This window comes from Loxodonta africana, chromosome 4, assembly GCF_030014295.1.
Source record: "Loxodonta africana isolate mLoxAfr1 chromosome 4, mLoxAfr1.hap2, whole genome shotgun sequence".
Taxonomy (NCBI): domain Eukaryota; kingdom Metazoa; phylum Chordata; class Mammalia; order Proboscidea; family Elephantidae; genus Loxodonta; species Loxodonta africana.
Genome location: NC_087345.1, coordinates 13,085,063 through 13,096,883, shown reverse-complemented (window position 1 = coordinate 13,096,883; position 11,821 = coordinate 13,085,063). Strand labels below are relative to the sequence as shown.

Sequence of the window (11,821 nt, the reverse complement as noted above, 5' to 3'; positions counted from 1 at the left end):
CACAATGGTTAGGGGACACTGAGCTTCTATTAAACAAAAAAGGGTGGTGGAAAATTTGGGAAATGGTTAAGGGTGATGGTTGAATAATATGATGAACATGCTGTCGCTGAACTGCACACGTGAAGACTGTTAAAATGGCAAATGTTTTCTTACGTATGTATTTACCACACACACACAAATTCCCTAGGGTTGAAACCAGGCCCCCAATATCCTTTCACAAGAAAAGTAGGAAGGGCAAAGGTGGCCATGATGTAGGGGAAAGCTCCCCAGGACAGAGAGCCTAGTAGTCCCCACTTCTGCCTCTGCTTTAGAGGAGGTTGGCCTGGCTTCTGAGGCTCCTTCCAGCTCCAAGATGCTGTGCTATAAATGAGAGAAATGTGAACCTTGGGTTGCTATGATCTGAAAATATTTTGAACGTGGAGGATCAAGTTGTACAGCTACACATGAACAAGATAATATGTTAATGACTAAGAAGATTGTATTTAATCCAACGGGGAAACAGCAGAGCTGCCGCTGCTGCTGCTAGTGTGTGTGTGTGTGTGTGTGTATGCATACAAGGCTTCCTTCCTTGCGCTCAAGCATATATTTTAAATCACTAATATAGTAATCAGGCCTCTGGCAGCCTCTCTTGCCCAATCACACACACATTTCAGGTTAAAATGGGGGGGGGGATTCCACCACAGTTGCTTCCATTCTTTCTGTGTTTGGGTGGCTTTTCTTTCTTTTTTAAGAAATTTTTACAGCGGTGAAGGTGTTGGATTGACAGCCCCTGGAGGCCTCTAGTCTCAGAACTGGGACGCGTGGGCGGTGAGCCGGGGCTTTCATCACCATTTTGCGCGCACTCACCAACCGCCCCCTTCCCAGCCGGCATAATCCGTCCAGCCACCGCCTGCTGGACAAGCTCTGCTTTGGCCCCAGACCCTCGACGGAGGATGGTTAGAGCGGCGGCCCCGAGGCGCCCGGGCCAGACCACGTGCTCGGGGCCCTACCTGCGGGGGCGGAAAAGAAAGCGTTCACGCGACCGGCCTGGCAGGGGCTGGCCGTGGGAAGGGTTAGCTTGCTGACCTTTCCCCGGTTGAAGGGTCGGGCCCAGAGGCGGGAGTGGATCGGGAGTCGCACGTGGGCCTCACCACGGCCCCGTTCTAGAACCCAGCCCCGGAAACACCCGCGGAGGACGCCCCAAGGTCCCCGCGCCGTTCGCTCCGGCAGGGAAGGGGGGCGCGGCCGCCTGTCCCCGCCCGACAGCCGCGCCCTCGTCGGGCCGGAGCGGATTGGCCGGCGCGCGGCCGCAGGGTGGGCGGAGGCCGAGCCCGCGGCCAGGTGAGGCGCCCCGCCCCTCGGCGGCTCCAGGTGCGCTGGTGGGACCCGGGGCCGAGGGCAGGGGCTGGGGCGGGCGGCCGGGTCGCCATGGCCGAGTCGCAGCTGAGCTGCCTGGACGAGGCGCACGTGAACGAGAGGGTGACCGAGGCGCAGGCCGCCTTCTACTACTGCGAGCGGCGGCGGGCCGCGCTGGAGGCGCTGCTGGGTGGCGGCGAGCAGGCCTACCGCGAGCGGGTCCAGAAGGAGCAGTTGCGGGACTTCCTGTCCAGCCAGGAGCGCCAGGCCCTCCGCGCCGCCTGGAGCCCCTACGAAGATGCCGCCCCCGCCCGTGGCAAGAACAAGACCAAGGCCCCGGCGCAGGCCGCCCCCGAGCCCGCCGAGTCCCTGGCCTACTGGCCCGACCGCTCCGACACCGAGGTGCCCCCGCTGGACCTGGGCTGGACCGACACTGGCTTCTACCGTGGCGTGAGCCGTGTCACCCTCTTCACCCACCCCCCCAAGGAAGAGAAGGCGCCCCACCTCAAGCAGGTGGTCAGGCAGATGGTCCAACAGGCCCAGAAGGTAGGCCTTTTACCTCGCCCCCGTTGAAGGGGACCCCAGCCTCAGGTCCCTTGGGCCAGGCCCGACTTCAGAGCCTGGGCCTGGGCCAGCCTCCCTAACAGCCTTCTGGAAAATGGGCCCTGACCGCCGTCACCTTTTGGGCCTGTGGTGGCCTCCAGAGAGGATGGATGTGAACTTGTTTGGCAAATTAGAAGGTGCTGGACAGATGTTAGTCATCCTTATGACAGTGTCCAGAGGCACTGGCTTTTCTCTGCTCTGTTTTTTTACTTCCCTGTGGCTTCCCTCTCCTTAGGGAATGGGGGGGCTGAGGCCCTGTGGTAAAGTGGGCCACTCGGTAATAACCTGTGGGCTGCCCAGTGATTTACAAAACACTTCCGTGGCCATTTCTCATTTGATCTTCAGAACAACCCCAGGAAGTGGGGATAGGGACACCCCCCCCCGCCAGCCTCTCTGGAAGCCCCCCCAGAGTCAAGGCTGGACTCACACCTCACATTCACCCACCTCTCCGACCCCAACCGGGTACTAGAGCTCAAGCTGTCTGGAGTAAGTAAGGGAATATATTCTGAGCATCTATATGTGCCTGGCACCGTGCTAGGCACTTTGACAAGGTAGCTGAGCCCAGCAGCTCAGGAAGAAACTCCCGCTTAACCGCATCTGCTCTGCTTGACAGTTGAAAGGAAGGGGCCATTCCAGGGTGGCTGGTTAGAATACTGGCAGAACCAGTAGATGGTGGGGCAGGGGGAGATTTTAACCTTTACTCTGTGCCCTTGGGTATTGGTACCTGGGTAGAGTTTTCAGATAAAATGCAGGATCCCCAGTTAAATTTGAATTTCAGATAAACAACAAATACTTTCTAAATACTAAAAAAAAGAAAATTTTTGTATTAGAAAAATATTTGTTGATTATCCAGAAATTCAGATTTAATTGGGCATCCTTTATTTTTACTTGCTAAATCAGGCTCCCTACACTGAAATTTGTTAAGAAACACCAGCAGCCTGTCACGCCCAATTCAGAATATACTAGAGGAGCGGCTCGGGTTCGCTGTACTAAATCAGCTGGACGAGTGGTTGGAGTCCTGTTGCCCGTGAAGAAGGGAAGGTGAACCCAGGAAGACCAGTGATGGGACCCTTCTTTGTGGAAGGGGTGATCTAGGTTGTTGGCTAGACTGGCAGCTACAAGGAAGGGTTAACTTTTCACTGTCCCTATTTCCACCCTGCCTCTCTAAGTCATTCCTCCTTGTCTGACTGAGCTGTCTTTGTATATTGCATTCTGCAGGAGAGAAAGGCAAGTTTGAACACAGGAGGGGAAAGGGAAGTGGGTGGCAGTAATGGGCAGCAGGTTGTAGCTGGGGTCAGTCTCATGCTGTAAGACTAACAAAGCCTCGGTTTATTCAGCATTTAATGTCTCAGCCACTGTGCTAATGATTTACCTGCCTTTTCTTATTCACTTTTTACAACAACTCAGCAAGATAGGCATTTTCCTTCTGTTCGCCAGTTGCTGTCAAGTCGATTCGACTCATGGTGGCCCCACGTGTGTCAGACTAGAATTGCGCTCCATAGGGCTTTCAGTGGCTGATTTTTGAGGAAGTAGATCTTTAGGCCTTTCTTTCCACAAGCCTCTGGGTGGGTTCCAACCTTCAACCTTTCAGATAGCAGCCGAGCATGTTAACTTTTTGCACTACCCAGGGACTTACTTATGTTTAGAAAAGAAGAAATCAGGATTCAGAACAGCTAAGTTACTTGCCTAAAGTCACATAGCTAGTTAAGTGGCTAAGCGGGGATTCAGACACCAAAGTCCTTGCTCTTAACCACTGGGCCATCCTGCTCTGCTGCTGAAGTGCTGGTATGGCAGGATTAAGGCAAGGAGTTTGAGAGGAGCTGGCCTGGCCATCTCAGGCTATGTATCCCTGTTACAAAAGCGAGGGGCTGGGCCCCTGCCAGTTGGGCCTTCTAGTCCCATATGAGTTAGAATTGACTCGATAGGAACAAGTTTGGTTTTGGAGCCCTGGTGGTGTAGTGGTTAAGAGCTCAGGCTGCTAACTGAAAGGCCAGCTGTTCACATCTACCACCTGCTCATTGGAAGCCCTATGGGGCAGTTCTACTCTGTCCTATAGGGTTGCTATGAGTCGGAATCAGCTTGACGGCTATGGGTTCAACAGGTTAGTCCCATGTGGAATGATAAGACTCTTGTGCCACGGGATCTTCCTGTCTCTTTAAATATCTAACAGCAGAAATTTTCACAATTGTGAACCAATAATACGTATCTGAAAGCAAACAAACCCCATCGCCTTAGAGTTGATTTCGACTCATGGTGACCCCATGTGTTACAGAGTAAAACTGCTCCGTAGGGTTTTCTTGGCTATAATCTTATGGAAACAGATCACCAGGCCTGTCTTCCCTGGTGCCGCTGGGTGGGTTCGACCGGCCAGTCTTCTTTGTTAGTAGTCAAGTGCAACAGCTCGTACCACCCAGAGACCTATTAACCAGTAGTTGTATCCTGACTGCCTGCTGTGTGCTAGCGCTAGCCAAGCAAAGGCTGTAAGCTGTGGCCTTTGCCCTCCAAGGACTTACTCACATGCTAGGGGATTTGTTGGCGGGGGGGTGGGGGGGAAGAGTTTTTGAGGCTGGACTTGCCTAATCTGAGACGGTGTCCTGAGGGAGGCGAATTGCAGAGTTGGAAGGGAAGAGAAAAGGAAAGTGGGCAGTTTGTTGGTTCAGAAGCAGAAGCAGGAGCGGGACATTTTTGCTCTAGAAAAGCAAGGAAATGTGATTGGCTGGAAGAGAGAGTTGTCGTGGTGGAGCTGAGTACTGTGTGGGGCCTGGCGTAGGAGTACTAAAACTGGGTCCAAGGCCAGTGACCACCCCCTGGAAAAAGCAGCTTCTAACTCTGTTCTGGAAACCCTGGTGGTATAGTGGTTAAGTGCTACGGCTGCTAACCAAAATGTCAGCAGTTTGAATCCACCAGGCGCTCCTTGGAAACTCTATGGGGCAGTTCTACTCTGTCCTGTAGGGTCGCTATGAGTTGTAATCAACTTGATGGCAGTGGGTTTAGGTTTTTTTTTTTTTTTTGGTAATTCTGTTCTGGGTACCTTCCCCAACTCCCAGACCCTCTGGGCCCCCATCCTGTCGCTTTGAATTACTGCCTGTCATGTCAGTCTGTACAGGATCTTCTCAAAGACCCCGTAAAGCAGGTAGGACAGAGAGCTTGACCCTGTTTCACAGGTGAGGCAACTGAAGCACAGAGAAGGAAAAGGACTTGCCCAAAGGTCATGTGGTTGATAATAGGAAGACCCAGGACAAGAACCCAGATCCCTACCTTCTGTTGCCAGGGCTACACCCTCTGACCACCACTGCCTGCCCCTCCTCCAACCCTGCTTGTCCAGCTGGCAAGCAACCCTCTGTGGCCAATAAATTAGATTCTTCCTTCTTCCTTTTCACCCTGAGGGAGAGAGTTTCCTGTCAGATCCTGGCTGACTGGAGGCTGGGTAGGGCGCAGTGTGCAGTGGTTTATGTGCAGAGATACAGTGACTTCGTGGAGGGGAGGCACAATGACATGCTTGCATGAGGACTGTGCCACACAGTGTCACATTTTATCTCATTTAAAACCCAGAATAAGCTGGTGAGGTGGCTTTGTTTTTTATTCCCAAGTGACAGGAGCTGAGGCCCAGGGGGAGTTGCTGTGACTTGTCCGTGGTGAGAGATTCCACACCTGGTCCTCATGACTGGGAATCAACTCGATGGCAGGGAAGGAGGGGCCTAATTATGGGGGGACAATTTCAAAATACAGATTGGAGAGGAAGGGCTGAGGGGGTGGCCAGTGAGAAAACCAACCAGGTTGTGGAGGTGGGACCCTGTGGGCTAGACAAAGGCCTTTGAGCAGGTGCGTATAAGTTCTCTGGTCTCTGGGCCTCTGCGGATGGCAGAAAGCCTTCCTAGGCCTGGTCTCAATTACCAGCATTCAAACACTCTGCTGTGTTTACTTCTGGGGTGGGGTTTTTTCTTGCTGATTTTTTCCCCTTGAGTTATCTGATTATTTTAGTTCACTGAATGATGTACTTTTTCAGCTTAAACCTCAGGCAGAAAGATGCCTTCAGGGACCCAGAAGTGAACTCTTCGCCTGGCCCATGCTCACAGAGAAGACCAGGGCAATGTGCCAATGTTCGGGCCACTAAGATCATTGTAACTACCAGCGAGTGGTCTTAAAAACAAGACTGTGTAGACAGGGGAACTCTTAGTTCTTATTTACAAAACCAGAGTAAGAGGACCAAACAACCATAATTTGGATGAGCTGGGACTAGGAAGGATCGGGCTTCCTTCTGGCCACTCAACAGATAGCACTTAGGTAGAAAACAGACATAAAAGGCATCACTGCTCTTAACTAGCGTAGTAGTCTGTTAAGCCATCATTATAACGTAACATGATGAGTGCTCGACACAGGGTGTGGCAGGAGGGGCAGTAATCCAGCCCCAAACCCAGTTAGGGCAGGACCTTTGATGCTGAAAACCTGTCTACAAGCGTGTCTGAACTCAGCAGGGAGGGTGAGATTGCACCAAGCCATCCACCCATCCTGGTGCCCAACCTCCCTTGTGACGAGTGGCTTCCATTTTTGAGCCTGCTGGGCAAGTCACTGGGTGGCGCAAACAGTTTGTGCTAGACCATTAACCTAAAGGTTGGTGGTTCGAACCCACCCAGCGGCACTGCAAAAGAAAGGCCTGGAGATGTGCTTCCGTAAAGATCACAGCAAGAAAATGCTAGGAAACAATTCTACCCTGTAACACATGGGGTCACCAAGAGTCGGAATTGACTACACAACAGTGGGTTTGGTTTTTTTTGTGGGCAGGTTTGGAGAGCTTCAGGAACAGAGGAAAACTTAATGCTTCCCTCACCCAGAGACTGACTGTTGACCCCTGTGTTTATGGGCCCCACACCCAAATGTACCAGCTACCCAGTTCTTCGTAGTTTACCACAAACACCCATTTCCTCTGAGCCTCAATGACCATGTAAGAGGGTATTATCTCCATTCCATAGACAAGCCCTCTGAGGTCCGAAAGGGTGGAATGACTTGTCTTTTAGACCAGGGACAAGAAGGTTACACAGCTTCTCTAGGTCCTTGACCAGGATTAGCACTGACCCCGTGAAGATTATAAAAACAACCCAGGAGAGGGAGTTATAATAGGTAGTCATTTTTAACTAGGAGCTGCTCTTTTTATTTCTGTCGCTAGTGGAATAGGACCACCTAGCCGATTGGAGAAAAGAGTGAAGTGAGTGGCCAGGCCATCCCCAGCCCCATCTCTGCCTCTTGACATGTTTGTCCCCTTTCCTTCATAGCCTGGCTCAGATGCCACCTCTTCCCTGGCACTTTACCAAATTCTTCATCCAAAGGCAATGTTTTGTTCTCTGACGCGGCTCCTCGTGTGTCCCACTTTGTTTGGCAACAGCTAGCTTGGTGAGAGCCGTTTCTTCCTCCTCCTGGACTGGAAGCTTTGGGAGAGCAGAGACTGTCTGGACTCCTCTTGGTCTCCTTTTGCAAGGACTCAGCGTGGCCTCGGCTGTTGCAGGCAGTCAAGTATTTGTTTAAATGACTGAAACCGTCTACTGCTGGCCACCCATCCCTCTGGAGAAGCAGGGGTTTGGAGGAGTCTCCGGCTGAGTTGCGCATTACCCAGGGGCTTCTTTATCCCCATTGTAGCAAGCTGCCTGGCAGCAAAGAGAAGGCTGTATGCTGGGGGTGAGCGAGGGGCAGGGCTGGATCAGACAGTTGAGGAAAGGCCTCAGGCTAGGGGCCTGGCCTCCTAGGGTGAGCAGCTGATGGGCGTGACCGGCTGGGACCCAGATGCCCAGGAGGTGTGGCAAAGCCTTAAAGTCATAGGCCTACCTCACCAGGAGACTCAGCTTTGCAGTAGAGCCCACTGCCTTACCCCACGAGCCCCAGTTGGTGCCTCCCTCACGCAGCTCTATCCAGCACACAGTCCTGACACCTTTTCTGCACCAGGCACTGTGCTGGGCATTGGGATCTAGAGACAAAGCTGATACCAAAAAAAAAAAAAAAAATTACATATTAAAAATGTTACTGGTTTGTGAAATCTGAGAGTCTGAGAATTGCACTCATTGCTTCCTCACCGCCTCATCGGAGTTGTTAGCTGCCCTCAGAGTCAGCTCCAGCTCATGGTGACCTCGTGTATAACAGAAGGAAATGTTGTCCAGTCCTGTGCCCCCAGTTCTCAACCTGTTCCTAATGCCTTGCCACCTCCCTCCTTTCCCCGTTCCCCTCGCCTTTCATCTCAGAGGACACCTGACTTTATCCAGGAGCTTCTGAGCTGCCTTTTAAAAGCCTGATTTAAATGCACAGACTGCATCGTTTTTTTTCTTCTGCCGCTGGCTCCCATCCTTACCCTCCAGTCCCCACGGAGAGGGCAGAGCGAAGAGAGGGCCTCTCTGGGCAGCTCCAGATGCCCCCTCGGCCTAACCTTCTTCCCCTCTGCAGGTGACCCATCCACATAAGCTTTGCACCTGGGCAGTTCCAGAGCCCCTGTCCCATTAAGGCTGGTGGATAATGGCAGAGCTGCAGTTCCAGGGAGCCTTGGTGGCACAGTGGTTAAAGTGCTAGGCTGCTAACTGAAGGTCGGCAGTTCGAACCCACCAGCCCTCCATGGGAGAAAGATGGAGCAGTTCTACCATCCTCTTTGGTTGCTATGAGTTGGAGCGACAGCAGCAGGTTTGGTTTTTTTGGCAATCCTACAGGATCTTGCCCAAGCCTGTCGGGGCATCCTTGTCAAGCCCTATGTTTGGCTGTTGAGTTCTGACTCTCCTTTACACATACTGATCCGAGGAGCTGGAAGACCTGAGCAAGAAACACTGATTCATGTCAAGGACAGGCGACAGGCTCTGAAGTGGAAAAGTTGCGGATTCTGTCCTGACTTAGCCACATACTCACTGTGGTCTCTCTGGCAAATCTCTGAGACTCCTCCCCCGTAAAATAGAGAGAATAATACGTAGGTTTCTGGATGGTTGTGAAAACCAAGGGGAGAACTCCATGTGAAAGCTGAGGACACCTAGGAAGGATCGTCCACCACCACTGCCAGCTGAATTGAGTCGACCCCAACTCATGGCGATTCCACGTGTGTCAGTGTAGCACTGCACACCATAGGGTTTTCAGTGGCTGATTTATGAGGAGTAGATCACTAGGCTTTTCTTCTGAGGCACCTCTGGGTAGACTCAAACTGTCAACCTTTCGGCTAGCAGTCTAGCTCCTTAACCTTTGCACCACCAAGGGACTCCAGAAAGTGTCATACAAACTACCATGGTATTTCCTCCCAAGAAGTGGGGTTGCCCCAGCCAGGAGATTTGAGTTTGGAATTGCCTGTCATTGGTAGGGTTGGAGGGCCTGTGTGTGCATGTGTTTCATGTTTCCTCCTTTGAGTAGGAGGGGAGCAGCTGCCCACTGCTCCACTTCTCCCATTTTTCTGTTGGCCTTGATTGTGGTGGCAGCTTGACAGGGTGACTGTCTGTCTGCTTGCCTTCACGCTGTCTCCAGGAGACCGTGACGTCTAATCCTCAGTCCGGGGTCTTCACTGGTGTCTGCAATGGCAGAGAGAGACTGGACAGGAAGGTGCAGGGTCCTAACCTGGGGTTCCCTGAGGGCGCTTCCCTGCACAGTCCTCCAGAAGGGCCTGACCACTGCACAGCAGGCCAAAGGGCCCAAGGGCAGTGTGGAAAGCGACTCCCCAACTTCCTTTTTCTCTCGCTGGGGGAGGAGGCCCAGTAGACTGGGGGGTGGTGCTGAGCATTAGCCACGATGTCATCATGGCCTTGGGCTGTGCTTCCCTCTTTGGAGAAGAGGAAGAACAGGCTTGGCTCCTCTGTGGAGGATGCCCTGAAAAATGGGTGCCTTCTTCATAACCTTCTTGGTTTTGTGGGGAGCAATGGAAGGCCTGTTGGGCAGAGGTTTCAGGAGGCCCAAGCCACTGCCAGGGAAAGGAGTGCTTGGCTGGGAGACCTGGGTGCCCTCATTCTTGCCCTGGTCCTCCCTTTCCTCCATTACTGGGTGATCTAGGAAAAATCATTTGCTCTTGCTAGGCTCCATTTCTTCATCTGTAAAATGGGGATAATTTGTCTTCCTGATTACTTTCATAGATTCCTCTGAGGATTGGATGCAAGGCCAGCAGAACGCACTTGGAGAAGTTGAGTAATGCGTGCAGATTAAAGGGATTTCTATTAAGAGGGCTAACATTGTTAAGAGATAGGCACTTTGCATATTAGCTCCTGTAATTAATTCAGTCTACAACACCTTGCAAAGAAGTGGCCCTTTCCCTGAGGCTCAGAGAAAGCACGAGATCATAGAACTCAAGAGAGGCTAGCTGGTATTCCACCTTAGGTCTAAGCACAAGGCTTGCGTCCTGCTACAAATGCAGGTGCCCCTTGGGGATTGCCTCCTGGGGCCACCTCTTCCCTCTAAAACTTCCAAAAACATTTAAAGTGTGTTTGTGGCCAGGCAGGCCCTGGGAAGCTCGTAGCCTAATTCAGGAGACAGACAAACTCACAATTCCCAGCTGCAGAAATCCATGCCAAGCAGGGGAGAGGATTCTTCCCCGTGGCAGCATGGGGGCAGATGTCACGGGGATGCAGGATCTAGGTAACTTCCGGGGATCCATATTGTGCTCTTAGTGGCCACTTCCTGGCCCCCTGGGGCCCCAATGGGATTCCCATCCCAGCCGCCCTCTGCCCCCTCAACAGAGTGTCGCCCCTTGGGATGCTGCCCCACCTTGGCTGGGGGCCAGACCTGCCTCCCTTTTCTCAGCCTGTACAAAGCCTGATCTGAGAAAGGCTTCCAATCCAAGCTGGGTTGAGGAAAGAGCAGGGCAGAAAGCCAACCAGCCAGGGGCGGGTCCTGGCTGACCTCCTGCCTCTGCCCCTGGCAAGGTCCTGAGACCCCTTCCCCAGCCTGGGCAGGCCAAGTCACCTTGGCCTCCCTGCTCCCTCCCCCAGCCCCACCCTATTCCCCTCCCCCCACCCCCCCCTACCCGCACTATGATCAGTCAGTCAGCCTTTGCTGCAGCAGCTGCCATCCTAGTTTTCTCTCTCCTGCTCTGAAACCCGGGGTGTCTGTGGACTTGCTGGTGATCCCTGGAAAAGAGCCTCTGGCTTTTCTAAATGTTCTTCTCCCTGGCCTGGCTCTCCCACTCATCTGTATGCTCATCGCCGGCACAGCTTGTACCATGGTCATCATTCTGTCGGGCCCCTTGCTGGTCTGGCTGGGCGGGTGGGAGGTGAGATAAGTGTCCCTTTTGCTTTGTTTTCAGCAGTGAGTAAGAGATGGTCGGGGCAGGGGCGGGGACCAGGACTCTTTCCCTTTGTGTGGATCTTCCAGGACAGGCTGTGAGTGTCCTTAACTCCACACCCCAGGAGGTCACCTTGGCTGCTTTTGGACTGTCTGGAGATTTCCACAGTGTGTTCATTCCTTCCACAGGTATTACCGAGAGCCTGCTATGTGCCAGGTGCCAGAAATTTACAGATGAATTAAACATAGCCCGTGCCCTAAGTCTAACGGAGGAGATAAAGAGAAAATAAATTACAGCACAGTGGGAAGGGGGTGTTGGTGGGTTTTATTTATCAAGCACTTAATGCCAGACATGCCAGCCCTTTTAGAATGTATTATTTCATTCAATGTTCCCAACAACGCAGCAGTTTTCCATTTTACAGATGAGGAAACTGAGGGGCAGAGAGGATAAGGTCATGCTGCTGGTCAGTAGTGGAGCTGGGTGGGAACTGCGGTGAGTCTGACTCCTAGACTTGAGCTCTTTCATGCACTGGGCTCCAGTACCACGCAGGTGACCCCAGAGAGCAGGGGCACCACACCTGGGCAAGGTAGCAGCCAGGTGAGCAGAGCCTTCCCCTTGGAATCGGCAACTGATCTAGCTAGTTAGTAGGGCAGACATGGAGCC

General features: G+C 52.7%; 1 protein-coding gene across 1 annotated transcript in view; it reads left to right on the top strand.

Moving 5' to 3' along the window:
• Window positions 1-1,407: 1,407 nt before the first annotated feature.
• Window positions 1,408-11,821, top strand: part of FAM83F (family with sequence similarity 83 member F) — a 42,691-nt gene continuing 32,277 nt past the window's right edge. The window contains exon 1 of the mRNA XM_064283496.1: window positions 1,408-1,881. Coding sequence (XP_064139566.1) covers window positions 1,408-1,881 — 474 coding nt within the window. The remainder of the gene's footprint in view (window positions 1,882-11,821) is intronic.